General features: G+C 41.6%; 1 protein-coding gene across 1 annotated transcript; it reads left to right on the top strand.

The window, feature by feature from the left end:
• Positions 1 to 372: 372 nt before the first annotated feature.
• Positions 373 to 23,280, top strand: LOC308400290 (shaker-related potassium channel tsha2). The gene is made up of 2 exons (XM_080887918.1): positions 373 to 4,317; positions 16,810 to 23,280. Exon 1 carries the CDS (start codon positions 442 to 444, stop codon positions 1,882 to 1,884), a length of 1,443 nt encoding a protein of 480 aa, XP_080744044.1. The 5' UTR covers positions 373 to 441; the 3' UTR covers positions 1,885 to 4,317; positions 16,810 to 23,280.
• The last annotated feature ends 630 nt before the right edge of the window (positions 23,281 to 23,910 follow it).

Consider the following 23,910-nt stretch of genomic DNA (forward strand, 5'->3'; position numbering starts at 1 on the left):
CTGAAATTTGAGCGTTTTGCATGAAAAGTCTCGCGCTCTTTGTCTCCACACGTCTTCGCTGTGACTGCATGCGTGCTGTTTCAAACGTGACATCACGTCAAGGAATACACGGCAGCCCCTGTGATAACCTTGAGCCCGCGCAGGACACAACAGGTTCGTTACGCACGCAAACTCTCAGAATCCCGCATCTCTGCGGTGTTCCCGGAGCTCTGTGCCCCTCTCGCGTTCAGCATGTGCGCGTGTTTGTTTCCCCCTCCGTGACGGAGCGTGCACACACACACGTCAGCTCGGGGAGGGCAAAGTCTGCTTAAAATGCTGCGAGTGTGACGGCTGAATCCAGAGCACAGCGCCGCGCGGACGGACAGGTGAGCGCGGGGGGCGCAGAAGGACACGCGGAGGCTCGGCGGAGGATCAGAGAGCCCCGAGGAGCGCGCGGGGATCATGACGGTGGTGCCCGCGGAGAACCTGGACGAGACCGTAGCGCTGGCCGCGCTGTCGGCACAGGACGCGTGCGAGCCGGAGCGCGCGGACAGCCAGGACTGCTGCGAACGCGTGGTCATCAACATCTCCGGGCTGCGCTTCGAGACGCAGCTGAAGACGCTCGCGCAGTTTCCCGCCACGCTGCTGGGAGACCCGCGGAAGAGGATGCGCTTCTTCGACCCGCTGAGGAACGAGTACTTCTTCGACCGGAACCGGCCCAGCTTCGACGCCATCCTCTACTACTACCAGTCCGGGGGCCGGCTCCGGAGACCCGTCAACGTGCCGGTGGACATCTTCATGGAGGAGATCAAGTTCTATGAGCTTGGAGAGGAGGTGATCGAGAATTTTAAGGATGACGAGGGCTTCATTAAGGAGGAGGAGCGCCCGCTGCCCGAGAACGAGTTTCAGCGGCAGGTCTGGCTCCTGTTCGAGTACCCAGAGAGCTCCGGACCCGCCAGGGGCATCGCCATCGTGTCGGTCCTGGTCATTCTCATCTCCATCGTGATCTTCTGCATGGAGACGTTACCGGAGTTCCGCGAGGAGGCCAGGACGTTTGACGAGCACCTGGCAGCGAACGGAACAGTGCGCGCAAAGAAACCGAACCCTTTCACAGACCCGTTCTTCATCGTAGAGACGCTTTGCATCATCTGGTTTTCATTTGAGCTGCTGGTTAGATTCCTCGCGTGCCCCAGCAAGGCCGCCTTCTTCAAGAACATCATGAACACCATCGACATCGTGGCCATCATGCCCTACTTCATCACGCTGGGACTGGAGCTCGCGGAGCACCAAGGGAACGGCCAGCAGGCCATGTCTCTGGCCATCCTCAGGGTCATCCGCCTGGTACGGGTTTTCCGCATCTTCAAACTGTCCAGACACTCCAAAGGACTGCAGATTCTCGGGAAGACGCTGCAGGCCAGCATGCGCGAGCTCGGACTGCTTATCTTCTTCCTCTTCATCGGAGTCATCCTCTTCTCCAGCGCTGTGTACTTCGCGGAGACCGACGACCCGCACTCGGGCTTCAGCAGCATCCCGGACGCGTTCTGGTGGGCTGTGGTCTCCATGACGACAGTGGGCTACGGGGACATGTGCCCGGTCACCATTGGGGGGAAGATCGTGGGCTCTTTGTGCGCTATCGCCGGCGTGCTGACCATCGCGCTGCCGGTCCCCGTCATCGTGTCCAACTTCAACTACTTCTACCACCGGGAGACGGAGCATGAGGAGCAGTTCCAGTACACGCACGTGACCTGCGGACAGCAACAGCCGGCTTTCGGAGAATTCAGGAAGAGCGACAGCAGGTCGAGCCTGTCCAAGTCCGAGTTTCTGGGCAGCGAGGACGCGGACTCCATTAAATACACCAACTGCAGCCCGCACAAAGCCCACAGCGGCAAACTCACCGACGTCTGAGCCGCAGCATCACGCGCTCTGCTGTGACTGCACACCGGAGAGCTCCTTTTTTCTGCCATCCAAGACTCACGGAGAGGACCCACGTTTACCCCCGAAACCGTCTTCCATCACGCGCGCCACGAGCGGACAAACATAAGCTTAGAAGTGATGAAAGAGCCAGCGCCAGCACTTTATCCAGACATTTGATTATTAACGTTTATGTAGTGGAGCTGGTGACACACACACACACACACACACACACACACACACACACACACACACACACACACACACACACACACACACACACACACACACCTGTTAAAGCTCGGGGTGGATCAGATGATGCTTGTTGGAAAAAGCCGTTAATCTAAATTTAAAGTCCGTCCCTGACACCATGTTTGATCAGAATGTTCGTTATTACTAAAACAAACAAACAACAACAAACAGAAACAAACAATCAGGCTTCTGTGGGGAAAACTCCGAGCACGTGCTCCTTGTTATTGCCACGCAGACTGTGTGAGCGTTATGAAATCAACCTCAGTTTCTCCAATCCAACAGCACCGCTGTGTGGACGAGCCGAGGCCCTGCGTGTCTCTCTGTGGATGCAGTTTCTATAGCAACCTTCCAGACTTTTCTGTATTGTCTGCCACAGGAATGAAAACACGCGGGCTGAGACCGCATAGGCCACAAAACCACCATGTTGTGGAAAAGCCTCCATGTTGTCTGAATCCACCGCTGAACATTACCTGCACCCCACACAAAGTCATGGTTCACCTGCCATCAACACACACACACACACACACACACACACACACACACACACACACACACACACACACACACACACACACACACACACACACACACACACACACACACACACACAGTGATTCCGTTATTTTAGGCTTTAAAATGCTCACAAACTCCCCCAGCTTACATGAAGACGTTAAACTCTGTATTTTAGTTTAAAAAAAATCTAAGAATCTGAGAAGAGCCTCAAATCCTCGCCTTTAGCAGCTTATTAGAATAATATTAGCAATATTTTTGATGTTTTAGAGCTCAACCAATACTGATAAATATATATAATATACATAAAACTATTTAAGAAACAGTGACAGTATATCTGCTAACAATATTTTTGTGCTTTGGACAGCAGAAGAAAAAACACTTTACATTTGAAGCAAACATGAAAATACAGAGTGCGATTATTGTGTGGAAGCACCGTGCGGCCAAAATTCTTTTAGTTTCAAATCTAATTTTACATTTCAGTTTTTCATAAGTTGCTTGTAACATAAAAAGCTTAAACTGTGAAACCATCAGAATTATTTTAAAACATGACAAATGAAATCCACACAGAAAGAAAACTAAAATTTAATCGAGTGAAATTCTCATAAATATAAAACTCAAAGTCAGAAAACAAACAAAAATTTAAAAGTCAAATATTCGAGTTGAAGTTTTACTCACTTTTGTCACTTGATCAACTGTTATTACATATTGGCTGCATATGGCAGCGCGAAAAGGACAAAATTAATGTCAAATTTCACATCACAACTCATTGTTCAGATGATAAGGTTGAAATATCTGGCAAACTCTGATTTTATGTGATTTCTGTTCCCCACTCTAAATATAAATTAAAAAATATTTTCAAAAGGAAAAATTTTTAAGCACTTTCAAATTAATATCGAAGACTTGTTGATTAAAAAACATATACATACATATATATAAACATAAGCAACTTAATATATATTAACATATATATTAAGTTGCTTAATTTCAACACATAAAATTAAAGCCAAATGAAAACAAAAAATTAACTTGCATGAATGTAAAACAGCGATTAATACATTTTTATTACATTTTAGCACTTTAATGGAAATAATGTGACCCCAGAAAAAACTGAAGCACAAAGAGTCACAATTTCATGGCTATTTCTTAAAATTTATTAAAAAATTATCAAAACTTGTGTTTCCAGTAAGGAAACTAAAATTAAAGGGGAATTTAAACCACATACACTGAGAAGCTTTTCAAAATAAAGTCTTTAGATGCAGCAAGATTGTAACGCCAGCTTCACATATGCAATTTAAATTATTTTGGCACCTTTTTTCTTCCATACCCTGTGATAACGGTATTAGGCTGATAGCCAATATGCTTACTGAGCAGACATGTGTCACAGGTAATTATTAAAGTCCGTGTTGGAGCCTGTGGGGTCCCAGTCGGAGATCAAGGACTCTCTGGATGTAAAAACAGCTCACCTGTACTCACCTGGACTCCAGGATGGACCATAAAATGGACCTGGAAACAAAAAAAGGAGTTTTTAAATGACCTGATGGAATAAAACAGAAAAGAAAAAAAAATATCCCAGGAGATGTTTTCACTGTGAACGTCTAATGGATTATTATCTGAGTGAAGGATGGATTCATGGACGGATGGACGATCAGACTCCAAACAAAGGTAAGAAGAAGTTCTCTCTCTCTCTCTCACACACACACACACACACACACACACACACACACACACACACACACACACACACACACACACACACACACACACACACACACACACACACACACACACACCTGTCTGGTATTGGCTAGGCTGCTTTGAGGTATTCCTTGGAATCAGAAACAGGGTGCATTGTCTTATTTTGGCCACCCAGTGGCAGGAGAGCAAACCAAACAGAACCACCATATGTGGCTGTAAATGCTCCCTGTGCAGCTGCTCCTCCCTGACTGGGTCTTGTGTTTGCTGCTTTATAAGGCCACAGAATCTCCTCGGAGCTGCAGAGGTGATGATGACTCTGTATGGGTTTATTTCTTTAAGCAGAACTGACACTGCAAGTAAAATTTGCTGCTAAAACAGGGAGAGATGCCAGCTACTCATAATTAATACAGTTTTCCCAGCAATTATTCTGTAAAGACAAACAGAAGGAAATCTGCACAAAGACTGCAAAAAGTCTGAAGTAAAGAAAAACTATCATTCACAGGCAACGGCAGCGTGAAGTATACAGAGATAAAACACAGTGTGCTTCGGATGTTGGTCAGGCTGCTCTTTAGGTTCAGTTTACACATTACACTGACTGCCTGCAGTCTTGTTACCTCCTCGTGGCTTTGAGTCAGAGCTCAAGAAGGAAACTGATCTTTGATTTAAAAATCATGACAAACAGATTCCAAACAGCCAGAAAATCATTTAATCTGACTTCAAAATGACTGCAGTCAGAGACAAAACGAGCATGAAAATGCAAAACATCAATAAAGACACACAAAAAACTCCAGAGTGACAACAACAGCCGCAAGGAGATAAAGAAATGACTCGAGTTTGATGACAAAGAAACACAAAATGATTTCAAGGAGATGTAAGGTAAAAACTGAGGACCAAGGGAAAAAACTACAAAACAATCATACGATACTTAAAACCTGCTCAGAATAAGTAAAAAAAAAAAACACATGTAGAATCACCACAAAAACAAAGAAGATTTTAGTTTACTTATTTTTTGTGTGTTAAAACAGAACACTGCATCACAGATCAGTGACAAACAGCACTACCATTATCCCTAAATACACTGAGAATTATTTAATGTGTACATCATGTAAATACAGGCAGTACAGGTAAGCTTAGTTTTACAAAAAAGAGTTTTTCTTTAAGTGTTCAATGTTGTCATCCTTATTTCAGTTATTCTGTGTTTGGATCTTGATTGCTGTGTATGTGTGTGTGCATGCATGTGCTGTCTCAGTAGTTACCAGGCCACCATGACTGAGACTAGGGATGGGTACCGGTGTCCGGTGCCATGATGGCACCGGTTCTGACATAAACGGTAGTAACCAGACCGAAAAGCAGCGCACATTTCGGTGCTTTATTTCGGTGCTTTTTTTTCCTGAGCTGTGATACACTTTAGATTCTAGCCAATAATTTTACGTTTCCGAGGATAGTAGGCGGGTCCAGGTACGTACGTTCTTTTAGAGCAGAGCTACAGATTAAAAATGCCCAAGGCGAAGCGGTCAAAGTCTGGCTGTACTTCACAGCAAAATATGCAAACTCAGCAGCCTGCAACAAGTGCTTTAAGCTGATACTGTGATACTGTCAAAGGAGGTAACACCTCGAATCCGATGAAACACCTGGCGACGCATAGCGTTTTTTTTAAAAGCCCAGAAATGCGCCGTATTTGATAGCTTGCTGCGAGACCTCACACCGAGCACATCTACTGCGGGTGGGTTGCCTGTTATCTGACCCGGAGTTAGCAATATCCCCCAAAAACCCCGAAGAGGAGAGTCCTGGCCCCTAGCCCTGCCAGTGTATCAGAAATGATGAGGATGATGATGCAGCAGCAGCCGCTCTTCTCTGCGTGAGTAGCTTAATGTTCGTGTGTAATTTACGTTGAGTAGGCTAACCACGTTATTACATTAATGCATGTAAGGTGAACTAGCAAACATCATCATAGCTACATGCGGCTGTCTTCTTGTTTGATGGCAGATCCTCCCTTCACCCTGGCCAAAAAGGCTAAAATGACCAAAGAAAAAGTGGAAAACAGTTAAACATGAGAGGTTTTGGATAAAGTTTGTGTTTTTTCCATTGATTAAGCACTGCTTGCAGCCAAGAGTGATACCATATATGCCCTATAGCTGCAGAAAAGGCTAACATTGTTATCTTTTTACAAAAAACCAGCTGAACATGAGAGGTTTTTGGACCAATTTTGTGTTCTCCATTCTTTAAGCACCGGTTTGAGCACCGTTTGAGCACCGGCACCGTTTCAAAAGTACCGATTTGGCACCGGTATCGGATAAAACCTAAACGATACCCATCCCTAACTGAGACTGTTGTTCCAACTGGATAACAGCAGGGTTCCTGGGACAGTGTGAGTAATGGGGCACAAACAGTTGCATCTCTGCAGTTAAATGCATAATGTAAATGTTGAGTTTAATTTCTGAGAAGAATCTACAATTTAGGTTAGGTTTAGGTTTTATGAAGTGCTTTTAACTTAAAATTTGACCTTTTTCAACACTGATCTACTCTTAGGTTCATCCTTCTTCGGAGCTGTACACTGTAAAGCTGGTGTTACTCACCATCAAGTTAACATTACTATTTTTAGGAAAATAATTAGCATAATTCAAATTCAAGTAGAGCCAGCTTATCATGTTTTACAGTGACATGGGCTGATGGTTTTGTCATAGTTAGTTAGTTATGGTGGATGAAATGCACAGAATGGGCGTTTTGTTGGGTGATGATGTAATGAATGTCACAGATATCTGAGCAGAGCATGTAGTGTAAAAACAAACTCCAGTGTATTCCAAGTCAGCAGATTTTTAGCTCGTCCAGTTGAAGGAGTGATGGGCTCCCAGGGATCACTCCTCTGGTCAGAATTTAATCAAACATACACACGAGGATCGGCTAAACTATAATCAAGGTCAATGTCAAGGTCAAATCAGTCTTACTATTTATTTTAATTCTCGTTTGTTTGTGCAAAACAACCAATCAATGACAAGAAAACCTTAAATGAAAATGTGCTTCACAGAAACCTGTGATGGATCTTGAGCCCAATGAGCTCCTTGGTCCTGATGTTTTGCTTGGAATAAAAGATGTTTTAAGGTCTTTTTAGAGACTTTATGACAGCAACCAGAAAATGCACTACACCCATGAAGAGGCTGATCTTAAGTTCAGTTTGCTTTAACCTTTGAACTTCAAACAGGGGATGCGTGAACCATCAAGGTTGGTGTTTAGATTCAGTTCATGTCCAACTCTTTATTACTAACTAACACTTCATAGACTCTTCTGCCTTTTTGCAACTCCCAAACAGATTTTAACAGGAAAGAGAGAGCATATTTCTCCTATACTGGCTTCTCTTCATTGGCTCCCTGTTAAATCCATCACTGAGTTTTTCTATATAAAGTCCTAAATCATCAGGCTACTCTTATCTAAACCTCCTGAGACTCTGGAGCTTCACATTGAGGCTTTCCTGCACCTTCATTCAGCTCAGCTGTGTGTTTTACATCTTCATATGAGAACATAATTAAAAAAGAAAGTATGTAACAACTTCCTGTTTAAGGATAAAGATGAGTTTTCATACTCGTCAGATCCAACTAATCCCAAATATCCAGGAGAAAATAAGAATGCCATGTTTTTACAGCAGAAAAGTTTCAAACTACAAAATGAGGAGAGATGCAATTTATCCTGCTGCTGTCCATCTGTGTCTGTTTTGATCAATCCTGGACTTCACTTCATGGTTTGAGGTCATAAACAGGCTGCAAAGCCAACATCACGCAGCACCTCTGTCGGCCTGCAGGTGGCAGCAACTGCTGCTCCCTGCAGTTGTTTGGACACCGCTGGACCTTCAGTGCATCCAAAACAGACTCACTTTAATCAGACCTCATTCACATTTAATAAATCTGTAATTTAATATACACAAAGGCATCGATGAGAGACCTGTGACGGCAGGAAACATTAAAACCAGTTTATATCAGCACTTTATTACATTTAAGGAGGTCCTGCTTAATGCAGATTTTCCTTGTATTTCATCATTGTAACTTGCCAGTGTCCTCTCAGATTACTGATGAGAGGTTAGTTTTATTAGCTGCCCTCTGGATCATCAGTCCTGGACTTTTTTCCATGGCTGTTCAGATCATTTCCATGTAAGTCAGGATGCTGAAATGTAGTCTCACAGAGACAAACAGCTGGTCCGATCAGTTGTTTTCAGAACCTATAAGTCGACTGAGTCCTTATGAAATGTTTTCTCAGTTTTTTTTGCAGACTGGACATACTCGAGCGCTGCCTACAGTTTCTAAGACCTAACGAGCTCACAGACAGAGTACGGGGATGCTGTGATTCAGGGATGTGTCCTGTAAATAAAAGCAGCTCACAACAGGCCTTTCTTATTTAAAGCCGACCTGTTTGCAGCGTGTTGTGTGACCGGTTCACTGTTACGTAACGCAGCGTGTCACACGGAGAGCCGGAGAAATGACAGCTATAACAAGCATCGCGCTAACTAACTGCTTCTCCCTGGGGAGCGTTTTTGGTTAGATTCCCTTCTTGTGACCTCACCCCTTCCTCCTCCTCCTCCCTCTACATGTCCTCTCTGAACATATGCATGCAGCCGGTGCAGGCGGAGGTAAACAGGTTTCCCCTTGGATGACACGGACGGGGCAGAGTTACACTCTGACAGCTATTGTTAGCGTCTTTGTCAGCGCTGAGGGAATCTGTCCCGAAGCCTCGAGTGGCCTACAGCGAGCTACAACACCACCACCACCACCACCCAGCCCACTCCTTTTTCCACTTCACGACAGACAAACAGGCAAAAGCAGCAACACTGAGGTAATGATGGAGGGAGGACAGCAGGAGTGAGAGGACGAGACAGAGGAGATTCGTGCTGACAGCCAAACCAGAAAAACAAAAAAACCCAGTAACGGAGATTAGCATGATTGGAAGAGGTATACAGCAGATGTTTCGGGCCTTGAATCCAGTTCATGTACAGAGCACTGCTAAAGACGTTTTCTCAGAAAAAGAGCAAAAAAAAAAAGCCAAAAGAATTCAAATTAAAGTCACTTGTTATAGTTTTTTTTTATCATTGATTTTAAAAACATTGTTTCTATCATCAAAGGTTAGATTTAGATGAAGTGTTCATGTTGTCCTGTCTGCTTCCCCTCACCCCAGACAGTTTTGGCAGATTTCTATTTCAATTCAATTCAGTTTTATTTATCCAACACCAAATCATAACAACAACAACAACAGTTATATTGTATTGTAAGGTAGCACCTACAATAAAGATGGCCACCCCTCCGTGAGCCTGGTTCTGCTAGAAGTTTCTTCTTGTTAAAGGGAGTTTTTCCTTCCCACTGTCACCAAGCTTGTTCATAGGAGATCATCTGCTTGTTTCTCTGTAATGTTGTTGGCTTTTTAGCTTACAATATAAATGTATTCCTATTGAAATATGTCAGTTTGCATCAAGCTCACTGTCAGGTAAAAATACAGTGAACGTGAACTAAGATATTTTTCACGATTATCGAATTTATTATTTGAGACCTAAGTCAGTGTGAACATGAGTTAAAAGTGTAACTAATGAAATCACAGCACACAGAGCACAGCCGTCCGCAACCATGTAAGGAAAAAAAGCAACAACAGCAACAATAATAATAATAGTAAAGCTGTAGCTTTACCACTGCTTTGGTTAAAAAACACGGAACTGAATCTGCTGAAAAACTATGACTCCTGCTGCTGGAAAAAAAGAAATAATATACCATGTTGTGGTCTAAACTGCTTTTTGGGCATGAATGCTGCGTTCAGAATAACCTGAGGGCTGCTGCCTGAAAAATGTGAATGACCGGAAGGCTTGAACATGTATTTTTCCACCAAGAAATAGTTAAATAAAAAAAAACATGTGAAAGAGCTTGTTTGGCTGATAAAAGAGTAGAGTGATTGATGCTGTTTTACGCAACAGCTGTAAATCAATCAAATCGGTGAAACAGAAAAAAATAGAAGCAGTAAAGAGTCCTCAATCTCCGGAGACTCTGTTTACAAAAAGGTGTCTGTCGCCCAGTGATATTTGACACGTTCATTCAGGTGGAAGGTCGGTGTTATTTAAAGGCCTTACGTCACGCACGCTTGATGGATTACCGACACGAGGCCTTAAACTATCCAGAGCTCGGCAGCTGCTGAGCTCTGGGTGCCACGGTGACACAACACAACATCCACATAACCCCACACCGATCTGATTCAACGCTGTTTGTATTCCTGCTGTCATTCAGACATCAACCTCAGCTGCCTGCAGCGCCCCCTGTAGTCCGTTTACATTTGACACAAGAGGCTCCTGAAAACTTCACCCACCAAATAAAGACGACACAAACTCACTCACTCTGTTCTGCTAATGTCCACCATATTCCGCTCAGTACAAGTGTAGCAGGTTGCTTTTTATCTTATTGATCTGTCTATTCAAGTTCTATAGCCCAGTGATCACTACACTCAGTTGTTCATTTGCACAGTGGCTTCAAAATTGTTACATTCCCCTAAAAGGGTCCAGGCGATGAGGGGGGGGGGGGGGAAGTAACAAAAAGTGTCCGGGTCAGGAAAAGGAGACAGAGGCAAAATGGTTAAAGTTTCTATTAAAACTAACTAAAAGAGACGGACAAGCCGCTATCACCATTTAAAGGAACAAACAAAACTCAAGTGCTGGTCAATAAAGTACAAAATAAGTCAAAAAGAGAGCAGCTCACTAGATACAAGTCCCAGACACACAGCTCACTAACCACACACACACACACACACACACACACACACACACACACACACACACACACACACAGACAGACAGACAGACAGACAGACAGACAGACAGTGAGTGAGTGAGTGAGTGAGTGAGTGAGTGAGTGAGTTCGGTCGTAATGCGAGCTGTAACCACTCGCATGGCACTCTGGCCCAGAGCTCACCTTTCCCTGGGCTTAAATGTCTTTAATTACTGACGAGAGTCAGCTGCACAAAAGGGAAAGGTGGCACCTCAGGCAGAAGAGGTAGTGGGACATGCCCACACAGGCACCTTCAGGAGGAGGCCCTGCTAGGGCCGTAGCAAAATGCATAAATAACTGCCCGCTGGCTTCAGCCTAGATGGCTGCAGTCGTGAGACCTGGGGATCTCTGAAGCTCCTGAGACTCTGATGTCTTTGATTTTTCTGATATTTCCTCAGAGTTTGTTTGTGATACTTTGAGCATGAAACACTTTAAGGAACCTCCCTCAAAAGGGCCTCAAACTCACTTTCAGCTCTGCTAAAAGCACCAGCTGACCTTTTGATATAGTAAACATATAACCTGAAGTACCACGAGAACACAGGCTTGATGACGATTAATGAAAATTGATCTTGTGTAATTTGTTTCTACTTTTAGTTGAAATCTGTCATCCATGTGGTTCTGTGATGTCTACCAGGGGAAGTACTGAGCAGTAAAAAGTGAAGTGAGCTGGAATTCAGACAGAGAACATGTGCCACAGGTCTTCAGACAGGGGTGGGACAGCTTTAAAAAGGGTACATCACCCCTTCTGGTTGGATAACGTACTATTTAAAGGCTGATGAGAATATATAAGACACATATGATCATCCTAACTGTTGTGAACAGACATGCTAGTACATGCTAAGTAATAAAAAGGCTCAGGTTTTGTTTGGGCATTTTTAATCAGTTGTGCTTCACTGTATGCTTTCCTCACACTATAAACTTTAATATGAGCAGGAGATTGGGCTCTGTGTGCGTGCGTGTGTCATCTAGGACAGGTTAGGATTATATTAGTGCCACATATGTTGCATTAGAAAGGTTCAGAGTTAATGCTGGGTGAAGTCTGAGTTAGATTTCACTGAGAAATGGGTCAGAGTCAGGTCAGAGTTGGGACAGGACTGCAGTGAGTTCAGACTCAGACCTGTTACAAACTCCTCAGCTGCAGGAATGAAAATAAAGCTTTCTGATCAGACTGAACTCGTAGCAGAGCTCTCATGGTGCAGATATCAAATGAGACTTATTTCAAACCCTTTACAAACTCAAACCCTTCCGGTGTTCCTGCTTCATGCAGCCAGCTGCTCCGAAATAACCATACAGTTGTGAATGAGGGCAGACAGGCCCCTCTTTCTCATGGATGCAGCCATGCATAATTATTCTCACCATTATGAAGATAAAGTTGTTGTAAATATGGTGGGTGCTCGTCAGTGATGGAGATGATGTGAGTTTGTGAACTTTATGAAAACTAACTAAAAATCAAAGAGTTGACACCAACAGGAAGTCAGACAGAGAGCGAGGGAGCTAACAGGCCGAGTGGCTTTAATCTGCCTCTCCAGACCAGGTGTGCCAATCAGCTGACTGCTTAGCACTGCAATGCTACATTCAAGGATACCTAGAAAAACAGAGCTTTTAGAGGCTGTGCATTACCATACTGCACACCAACTTCAAATCAAATCATTCACTGTCTGGATAACTCTGCCTATGCAGCGCAAGAGAGAAGGCAGCGTTTTACACGATAACACATCACATGCAGTGATGAGACATCAGGGTCACCCCTAATTATCTGATTTGAAGGCTGATGCCTTTGAAATCTTGCTAGTTTTCTTTCTGTGATATTGATTACGATTTGATTCCTCACCACTTCCTCTTCCTGGATAACAACCTATTTTTAGTGATGGCTTTGTGGAAAATGTGCAGCCATGCTTAAAGATGCCAGCTGATAATACCTTGCAGAATCTGCTGGGGTGAAGTGAAGCTCAACAAAACACAGGGAGCAGTTTCAGTGGATTCATTTATGAATTCCATGCAATCCACAGCTGGTTCAGCCACTGCTCTTCATGCTCCAGCTCACAGGCTGCTCGCTTGTCCTGGTTCCACTCATCACTTCCTGTCTGGACAAGCTTTTTCTTTTTTTAAAATTTCTCACCAGTGTCCCGGGATCAGTGTGGCCCAGGCTGCAGGTCTTTGTAATGTCCTGGGCCCCCTGGGTGTAAAATCTCAGTGGGCCACAGCCTATCACAATGCAGCGTGTTGCAGGTTTTTTATTTTTATTTGGTTATTTAAAGTTTTTCATAATCATAATGATATCATATCCTGGGGTGGAACAAATAAATCAGTCATACACACATAATGTACTGCAAAAAGCATCAGATCTAAAACTAACCTCTCATGCTTTTAGCCCTCAGTAAAACTGAACTAAACTTAATGAACTTACAAAACTGAACTTACAAAAAAAGATAACTAGATCCAATATTCAGTTCAAATCAGACTGATAAACAGATAAAGCAAAGTTTTGTCATGAACTGTGAAATGGTGACATACACAGCGGTGTCCTCTGTTAGCTCTCGTTATCTCTGGGTGAATCTTGTCTCCTGTCCTTTGAGTTTTATCCAGAGAAGAAGTCACAACCTACAGCATCAGTGTCTAATAGACAAGTTCACCTTCAGATCAAAGATCTATTGTCCTCCTTCAGCAGCAAACACAAACACCTGCATTACACTGTGTTATCCCAATAACCTGTGCTGCTCTTTGTGTTGGCAATCACTCACATGAATTTTCTGTGTTGTAGTTTGTAAAAACGTGCATTGTCAGCTGATGACCTGCAGAGCTTTCTACTCACATCAGCTTTGTAAATCAAACCCTTCAATGGTGTAAAAAACTGGCATTTTAGATGATTTTATATAAACATTTAATAAGTGCGGCTTTTGTCTGTCCGATTACTTTTTTCAAGTAACGAGTAAAGTAAGGGATTACTATTGCAAAAATGGTAATTAGATTACCGTTACTTTCCCGTAGGAACGCTGCGTTACTGCGTTACTAAAACTGTGATTTTTTGTGAGAATGTCTCATGACAGTAACGTAAGCAAGTGCGACGTTAGTGACAACAGCTGTGTGCAGATCAACAATGGATAATATATTGAGTGCGGGAGAGAGTATGAGCGTGCAGCGTTTAAAGCGTGAAAGTAGTGACCTTACTTTAAGTTTGATTCCATAAAAAGTGACAAATACATTAGTGTCCGCTGTGCGTGGGAAGAAAACTTCTTTTTACAGCGAAAAAAACCCCCTAAACTTCCAAGCAAACACCGAGTGCACTACGACATAATGGGAAATTCACAGAGAAACTCGCGGATTCTTCCACTGACCGCCGCGGCACACCTGCACCAGAGTAAACATCCGCCTACCCTACTCCTGCTTTACAGGTGAAAATAGAGCAAAAGGACCGCTGAGTCTTTGACTTTATTTATTTTCTGCTGTGTTTTACTTGCATCTATTTGAAAGAGTGAGTGTAAACACACACACACAAAAAAAAATTATGCGCTGGAATGTGCAGAAAATAGGTTTAAATATTAAACAAATTTCTTCCAGTCAGAGAATGTTGCATATAATTAAATTTTTGCTTGATGCATAAAGTTAAAAGATTAAAACTAATAAAACAAGTTTTAAAAAGGGACTTTTCCATTTGATTACATTTTGTATAATGTATTATGTAGAAAAAGTAGAATTGGGCTGAAAGCTCTATCGCTTTATCACCTATTCAGGTTGTAAATTGTGTTTTTAAGAAGTAACTAAGTAACTAAGTAATTAACTACTTTTGAAAATAACAATCAGTAAAGTAACGGGATTACTTTTTTGGGGAAGTAATCAGTAATTAGTTACTGATTACTTTTTTCAAGTAACTTGACCAACACTGGTTAGAATAACTGACGAAGAAAACTAAGGGATCCAGGATTGAACCCTGTGGGATGCCACATGCTTGGTGAGGATAAGTATGATGAAAAGACTCTGAATTAGGGTCACTTGTTGTTAAGGGCAGTTCAAAAGTGCAACCAAATCAATTTTATGCCCACTCCAATCTGTGCTTTGTTCTGTGACCCTGAGTGTGGTGGATCTATCACTGCAGCATTTTAACGTCTGTGACGGAGAGCAGCAGAAACCAGCGTTGGTACCCTGGATGTGTTTTCTTCAAAAAGTGTATTCTGGGTTAACTTTGAAGACTCATATCAGTATGTGGGATAAGTGACTGATCACTTAAGTGATCATGTAAGGTGTTTGGTTTTGCATTTGATTTATTTTAGTGGCATTTTTACATTGTTAACTACTTTGTGCAGCATTGACTTTTTGGAAATGTGCTATATAAATAAACTTGACCTTGATCACAGATCTATATTTCTCTTACATTTAGAGACTAGTACCATCTGCTAAAAGTGAAAAAAAGCTGGACAAACAAAGGTGACTTAAACAGAGCTAAATCTGGAGGTATTCATGGCCTGAAATGCTGAAAGCATTCATAGTATGAAGGTCAATTTTGCACGGCTTTATCGATGTGATTTTACCCTTCAAAATATTTCCAGCAGCGTGCAGTAAATGTCAAGCAAAATACACGGTGTCAGATTTGTAATTTCTCTCCTCACAATAAAGAATCTTATCCAATTAAGAAACATTTATTCACTAACTTCACCTTGTCTTTCATGCTACTGTGAATCCTGCAGTTTCATTGTTGGAGTCTTTCTAAGAACATATGTTCATATATGTTATTTTTGTGAATTTAATTTAGCTGTTTCAGACAAGTGAGTCATTTCAGGGGCATGAATGTTTAATTTAAGTGGATGTTTGAGTAATTCGAGGGTACAAATGACCAGACTGAGAGGACGGAGGAGGAACTATTCATTTAAAGGGTAAATTTCTCAAAAGCTCCCACCACCAACTCATCAGAATCTTTTAAATGTGTGTGATATCTGTAAGACCACATCTGACAGAGCGGGGCTGAACGTGAGCTCCTTTAACTCAAAGAAGGGCAAGTTCAGGACAAAGTGTTTTTTTCTTCTTGTGCCATAATCATCCTATAATGACCAGGCCAGTGGAAGACTTCTGTCAGTCAGGTTTTGGTGTAAGTGTAACTCAGTGTTTGGAGTCACCAAAGAATAAACACGAAGTGATAGCTGCTTTCTGTCCTGTCCTTGGCTGCCTCAGCATGTGACTGTTTGTGGTGATGGAGGCAGGTCTGGAGTGAGAACATGAGTCTGATCACACTTCAGCTCTGAGCCTTAAATCTGTCAGCTTCAGGTGGAAATCAATGAAATTAACAAATTCAGGCAATGCAAAAACAAACAAAGAGACTGTTTTAATATTTGCTGGGAAAACATATTTGTGGTCAGTTGTCACGTCTAAAAATCTATTTCCATACAATCTTAATTTTGACCTCATGTTTCTGTGTTCTGCTGTAATAAGGTGATAATGTATTCATATCAAACGCCTTCTTTAAAGGTACTTGCTGTAGTTGCCCTCATGCAGACAAAAACTCTCACCACCAGAGGGCAGCACTTCACCTGTGGGTGTAATGAAGTGTTTTTGGATCTTAAATGTTTCTTTGGACTTACATTTCTTGGTGGAAAACCATTTTAAATAAAACTGTGTTATGTGAACGTCGCTGGAGAGATAATCTAATCCTGCTGGATTTACCTTCAGTGTTTTTCTCTGTTTTCAGGGGAAGAACGATGAGCCTCGTCCAGCTGACAGAGTCCGACAACTGCTGCCATCACCGCTCTTCTCCATCCTCTGATGAAAGTGAAATAAAACAAATTGTGGATGAGACGCCCTCCCATCACAGGAGGACGACCTGATTTTTTTTTTTCAAAGAGCAAAGCTAAAGACTCTGAGGTACGAGGCAAATGTTACTTGAATCCTGCTTCATATATTTGCTTCTTGTCCTCTGGCTGATGGAGGCCTCCATATAATCACGAGTAGATGCTCTGTGGGGAGATGCTCCTCCTGCTGTAGAGAAAAAGACCATTTACGTCCTTTCTGTGCGTTGCATATCATATTCAAACCAAAACATATTATTGCATGCTTGGAAAGTAGAGCATGTGAAGAGAAGAGAACGCGTCCGACTGAACCCAGCACTCTGACAAACGGGAACAACAACATCAGCCGCTCATTGATATTCTGAAATGATTCTGTTCTAATGATGAACTTAGTTGCTAAATCTCTATTTTTTAAAGTATCATACTGTATATGTTTTATATGGAGAGGATTTGGTTCACTTGGTGAATTATTTTGTAGATTTTTAACATTTTTGCTAATGTGTTTGGATTTTCTTTAGTTCGTTTTTTTTGCCTTGGTACAAACAAAGCAGCTCTAGCTCCAGGGGGCAGCTCCGGTGAAGACGTCTGCTCCCTTTGAGAGGAATGTTTGTGCAGGAAACGAGGGTTCCAAAAAGAGACAGCTTAATGCATTTATCACTGAATGTTTCTGTGTGTGGGTTCCTGATCAGAATGCTGTATATCTGTTATGCCGAGAACATCTACCTCAGTGTCTGCTCATTACCAACAGAAGCTTTAACACCCGTGTCCCTGCATCAGCTCTCATTAGGCATCTAATTACTTGGTGCAACTAAACCCAAACGCTCTCCAAACTGCCATTTAAAATCTTGGAGGGAAAAAAGCAACACATTAAATAGTGTGAAATATGGAATATCTGTATGAAGCCGATCCTGACCTTGGATTTAAATATCAGAATTATGCAGTCTGCGTAAAACAGCTTAGAGCCTTGTTTTTGCACATTTTGTTAATTTATTTGTGAAGTTGGATGTGCTCGTGAGTGTATGTGACTGCTTCTGGATGTATTTAAAGGGCAATAAATGAACTGCAGGGTGGAACCAGTCTGGAACCAGAAAGGAGTCCAGTCCAGCAGGTTTTATGGGTACAGACCTGAGGCTGCAGGGTTTAAACTGGACTCTAGTTTTCCTCAGAATCAGATGCGAACATCAGCGTCTCAGTTTTGGGTAAAAACAGCAGAGAAATGAATCTCAGTTTCCATCTGAAGCTGTTTTTAGTGGCTGTTGAGCTCATTTGCTTCAGGGTGCTGATGTCTTCTTTGCTTAATCAAAGGAATTCCAAAGAAGCTGCTCAGCTGAAGGAATGGGCCATGTTCAGATGTCACTGAGTGAGCTAAACTGTGACTTTCTTAACTGCCTATATGCGAATTTCTGCGTATTGTTGCATGACGATGATTTATTCTGCTCATTTCCAGGTCTTTGTTTTTTATCATATGACTCCCCTGCAGCAGCTTTGCATGATCCACAGTTCAGAATAATCCTTCTGTGTCTCACACTGGGCCCCACAGTTCATCCTGTCTGGAACAAGCTGATTTAGCCCCTGTCTCTTTAAGACTTCCTCCCTAATTGTTCACTTCTGATTGGCCAAACTGAGGGGCAGCACGTGTGCTCTTTAAAGTTTTTTTTTTTTTTTTTTTGCCCAAATCATTAAATTTATTCATGTTTATGGTGGTCCAGATGTCCATGTTCTGTCTTGTGTCTGTGACTAGGTTCTCTTTAAATCATTCTGTTTGGATGGTTTGCACCGCCGTCACTTTCTGGTCTTACAGCTGCTTCATGTGAAGCAAAAATCCTCCACCCAGTGCTCATCGCTGGAGAAGGAGCAGCTGCAAAGGCTGAAGTTTTTGAAGGGTGTGTCTACTCTGTGGGCTTGTCAGGTACAAGTTCTGACTCCACAGGTGTGTCACAGCTGATCATTTACAACTCAGCTTTTTGACTTTGGCTCATTTCTCTCTGTTTTCTGGCTCTGCGGAAGATGTGAGGTCATAATGTTTTCTGACATATTGGACTTTTGCTGGTCATGCAGCTGCGTCCACTCTGCAGTTTTGTCTCGTTGTAATTCTGCTTTGCTTAACATAAAAACAGCCGAGGGAGGTTTGTGTGTGACGGAGGCACTGATGAGCAGGGACTGGGCATTAGTTATGATGATTAATGTGTTCTGCATACTCTGCGTGCAATAATAACAGAGTGAATGCAGCCACGACTGAAGAGAAGTCAGTCTGGTCCAAGCGCCACATGTTTAACCATCATTGAGATTCACCACATCGTCCGTTGTGTTCATACTTCATCTTCAGGTTTCAGTTCAGGCTCGTCACCGAAGCTTTTGTCATGCAACAAGAAAAAAAAGCAATAGTGATTTCTCTGTTCTCGGAACTTCAGCGTGGAAGTGTTCTGATTTCTGTTTCTCTGCTTTTGTTTCTTTCCACGTATCGATGCCATTTCTTTTTTTGACAAACTTTAATTGTGATCTATTTTTGATAAAATAAATCTTTAATTCTGATCGATCTCCATGTGTTTCCCATGAATGCACATGCAGATGTGTCACTTTCTGTTGAGTGTGAGTGTGTTTGTGTGCCATCAACATCAGCAGAGGTGCTGGGGTTGGATTTAAGGTTTGTTCAGGTCATTGTTTGATTTACCTTCCTCATGCTGTGGCTCCTCATGGTCTCCTGAAGCAGCTGATGATGAAAGCATTAGTGAAAGGAAATAAGAATTCTAGAAGGAAACTGATTTGTAAAAACTGAAAACCTGATAGAGTCTTTTCTTGTTCTTATCTCCTACAGAAGTTCAGAGAAATGCCACTCAGTGTTCCTGTTGTAAAGCATGATAACTAAAATCTTAAGATCATTTTATGGACTTTATTTTTAATTAAACGCACCATCTCCTTCACATGAACCTGCAACACCAAATGCATTAAAACAAGCGCTAATTTAAATATTTTAGCAAACGTCGGATTTGTTGAATTGTCTTTCAGTCAGTTAAAAAGATTAAAGTTGATTTAAGTTTCATCCAACCTGCAGTATTTCTGTTAACGTAGCATAGACATATAAGGTAGACGTGGGTATTTGCTCATACATATGCAGCACTATAGCCCCAGTAAAGATGCCTCCTCCAGCTTTGTGTCAAGTAAAATAACTCATGTTCAGATCTGTTCTGCTGAAGGTTGCAGGTCCACAGCAAAAACTATCATTAAATAATGATCCGCTGGACCTTTTTCATTGATGTCGAGTCAAATTGAAAGTTGCGCTGTTGCTGGAGGCGCACGTTTTTCCTGGACTTCCAGTTAGACATCTTAGTAAGAGAAATTCTGTGTTTTGTTTTACTGATAAGAGCAAATTGAAAGTATCAAGAACAGCTGGCACGGCAGTGTTGTGGTTAATTCAGCGACAAAGTCCAGCGTTCAGACCCACTGGCTGTGTGGAGAACTCTCTGGTTCCTCCAAAGACATGCATGGGTTAGATATATGGAGTAACCAGAACCATTTAACCAAATTACTTAATTTTGGATTAAAGAAGACTTACATGTTTGTTTGTTTTTATTTGATTGCAATAATCTGATCCATATTTGTTGATTTGTCTGAACCTGCATCATCTCGTCTGTCTGTGGTTCAGTTTTTGGTGTCCCACTCTGTCCAGTCTCACCCCGGAACATGACGCTTGCTGGGTATCTCACACTTCCTGATGTCTCCACAGCAGAGGTCAGAGCTGCAGAGTTACGCCTCTGTCACATAACAGTCACATAAATGGGAAATTCAGCAGATTGAAGTTGGTCTTTAGAGTGAGAGTGCACTTCTTACCCCTAACATCCACTGGCTGGTTCAACCCATTCTTTATTCACTCAACATAAACAGCTTCCTCCGATCCAGCTGCACGGTTATACTGCATTCAGTTTAATCTTTAAAAATAATTAAGGCAAAACTTTGCTTTGAGTTAAGAAATCTTATCACCTTCTTCACTCTTCCCAACAATCGTTTTGTCAAATCAGCTCCAAACATGTCCTGCAAATCGTTCGAGGACTCCAGTAAAAGCTGTATCCTTTTAAAATAGTTCAGATCATTGCTGCCAGCCTGAGCAAGTCATGATTTACATGTAGGACCCTTTCTTATCCAGAGCCCTCCACCCTCATCATATCACCTCCTTTCACCTCATTAAAAGTATCCTGGAAGGAGACATCAGTGCTGGAAGGGCATGTGCCACTTCTGAAACCAAACCACAGCTTTTACCTTTATTTTTTAAACACAGCTGTTATAAATCATAAAGAATATGAACATGTGACCAGTGCAGAGCTGGTGGAAACATTAGATGTTGCTGTTAAGAGCACCACAAGCAGGAAAACCAGCATAAACATGCAGTTATTCATTACTGAGCAATAATGCATGAAAAGCACTACATCATCAGCGGGCTGTTCATATCTGTGCATAAAAATGTTCACAGTGCCTTAAATCGTTTTTGTTAAAAACCCTGTCAAATGCATCTGAGGTACCACAGAAGAAGAAAGTGTGTGTTTATTAGAGACGGTGGAGGATGTTGAAATAATGTAATGTACAGTAATGTATTGAATGTACAGTAAGCAGTCTTCCTGGTTTAAAGTGATGAAGAAGAGAGAATAATATTGTGCAGAAGCTCAGAGAGCTTCTGCTGTTCAGTGCTCTCATGTTTTAGCTGATTTTTATTTTTGCACATCTGTCTTAAAAACATGTTTTAGAGTACACAGTGTAATTTAGAGGAAATATAAAGTCTTAGTAAAGTATTCTTTGCATTAAAGGCAGGCTAATGTGAGCGTATTCTAACACCGTTACAGCCTCCCAGCTGCCTCTCCCTGAGCTTCTGCAGTGCTGCTTCTTGTTGTATGATACAGATGTTTTCCTGTTCCCGTGATAGTGATGCCGTTCACATGCGTGTTCAGTTTGCTGCATTACTCTGTCAACAATCCTGTGGTATTACAAAGTAATGCCTTCACTGGTATCGCTGTCTGTCTCAGCCTGTTTGTTAAGTTATGACCAAAGTTATTCCATCATCTTAAATGACTGTAGTTCCACTGTTAGCGCTATCGTTAGCATTAGAATAAAACAAATATTGAAACAAAACAAAATGAAATGCGAACACACACAAAAAGTAAATGTTAATGAAGTGAGGCTGAAAAAAGCCTGGTTTCATTCTTAGCTTTAGATTACAGAATCTCAGCACATTTGATTACACAGCACACAGCAGCCACAGCCTTTAAGAATGACACACGGTTATTCCACCTCAGTTCATCAAACTTAACAAAAACCCTTAAAGAAATACTCTTTTTAAGAAGCTTTGCTTTTCTACCATCACTTTTGAACTTAGTGATGTAGAAGCTGGTGGAGCTCACCAATCCAAATATGTAATAACTAAAATATTCTGTGAATTAAATCCCATGAAGTTTAATAGAATGAAGTTTATGTTCATGTGTCCTGAAATTCAGGATGTTACTTTGAAATATTATTTATGAATTCTGTTATTAATTCCAATAAGAAGTGTTTCACTGGAATCTGAGATGGTCAGATTTTGTATTTTTATTCTTTGTGTTTAAATAGGATAAGCTAATGTGGAATGACTGCGACACTTAATCCAACTCACACTCATTAAGTTCTGCTGTTTAAGGCTGTGACATGATTAGTTACATATCAGTAATAAAAATCAGACAGTGTCAGCAGTGTGGATTTAATGCTTTTATTTATTTTTTAATTTTTTTTTTTCACAAGGCTGTGAGACTTAGAAAAAAGGAGATCCCAGCTGTGCAGCACCTGCAGTGTGTCCGTGTGCTCGGTCGTGTTTTCGCTCACTGAGCTGTGTGTTTGTGTCGAGCTGTTTTCCTGCTTCTGTCCTGCTGATACAACGGGAAAAAAATACTCGTCTGCAAAACCTCAACTTGTGTCCTGAGTGTAAAAAAAATCTCAAATAACAGATTTTATTTTTGGTAACTTGGGTATTTGTGTGTGTGTGTGTGTGTGTCACTGTATGAAAGTCCAACAACAGAAAAAAAGAGATATGTAATATATGTCCGGCTTGAGATCGTACATACTGTATATGCACAACAGAGTCATTCTGAATACTAGTTGTGACTAAGTTTAATGTGGCCTTTTCTTTCTCTGTATGTATTGCAATGTTGTAAATGATTTGTATATTATAACATAATGTTTATTAAAGTTAATGAGGCTTTATGTTTTTACCACCTATGTTTAATAAATAAATGAACTGTGCTGAACTGCAGAACCTGAGCCTTTATCACCCCACTCCGGTGGGGCTTCGGCCATGCTGATCATTCATATCTGTGCATAAACACATTCCTGGATCCTTAAATCATTATAGGATTCAGTTATTCTCATGATCCAGGTGAGCATCTGCTGTTTTTCTGATGCCTTCCTGTGTCTGCCTTGTGAGCGGAGCCTTGAGTCCACACCTGTTCTGCTGTGCTGCTTGAAAAAGCTCCAGCCTTGGACCCACACCTATACATAAGTACGTAAAATGCATTTATACTGAGCTTTTCAAGAACAGAAGTCACAAACAGTGTTGGTTAAGTTACTTGAAAATAGTAATTAGTTACTAATCACGGATTACTTCTCCAAGAAAGTAATGCCTTTACTCTACTGAATACTTATTTTCAAAAGTAATTAGTTACTTTATTACTTAAATAACTTTAAAAAACATAATGCACAACCTGAATACGTAATAAAGCAATAGACTTTTCAGCCCAATTTTTCTGCATAATCCATCATATAAAATTGTGTTTAAAAATTGTGTATAAAAAGTGTTTTATTAGTTATACTCTTTTAACTTTATGCACATTGCATCAAGCAAAAATTAAATTACATGCAACAGCCTTTGACTTGAGGATATTTGTTTAACATTTAAACCCATTTTCTGCATATTCCAGCATATAAAATATTTTTTGTGTCTACACTCACTCTTTCAAATAAATGCAAGTAAAACACAACAAAAAAATTAA

Source organism: Rhamphochromis sp. 'chilingali' (genome assembly GCF_963969265.1).
Source record: "Rhamphochromis sp. 'chilingali' genome assembly, chromosome: 7".
NCBI classification, from domain to species: domain Eukaryota; kingdom Metazoa; phylum Chordata; class Actinopteri; order Cichliformes; family Cichlidae; genus Rhamphochromis; species Rhamphochromis sp. 'chilingali'.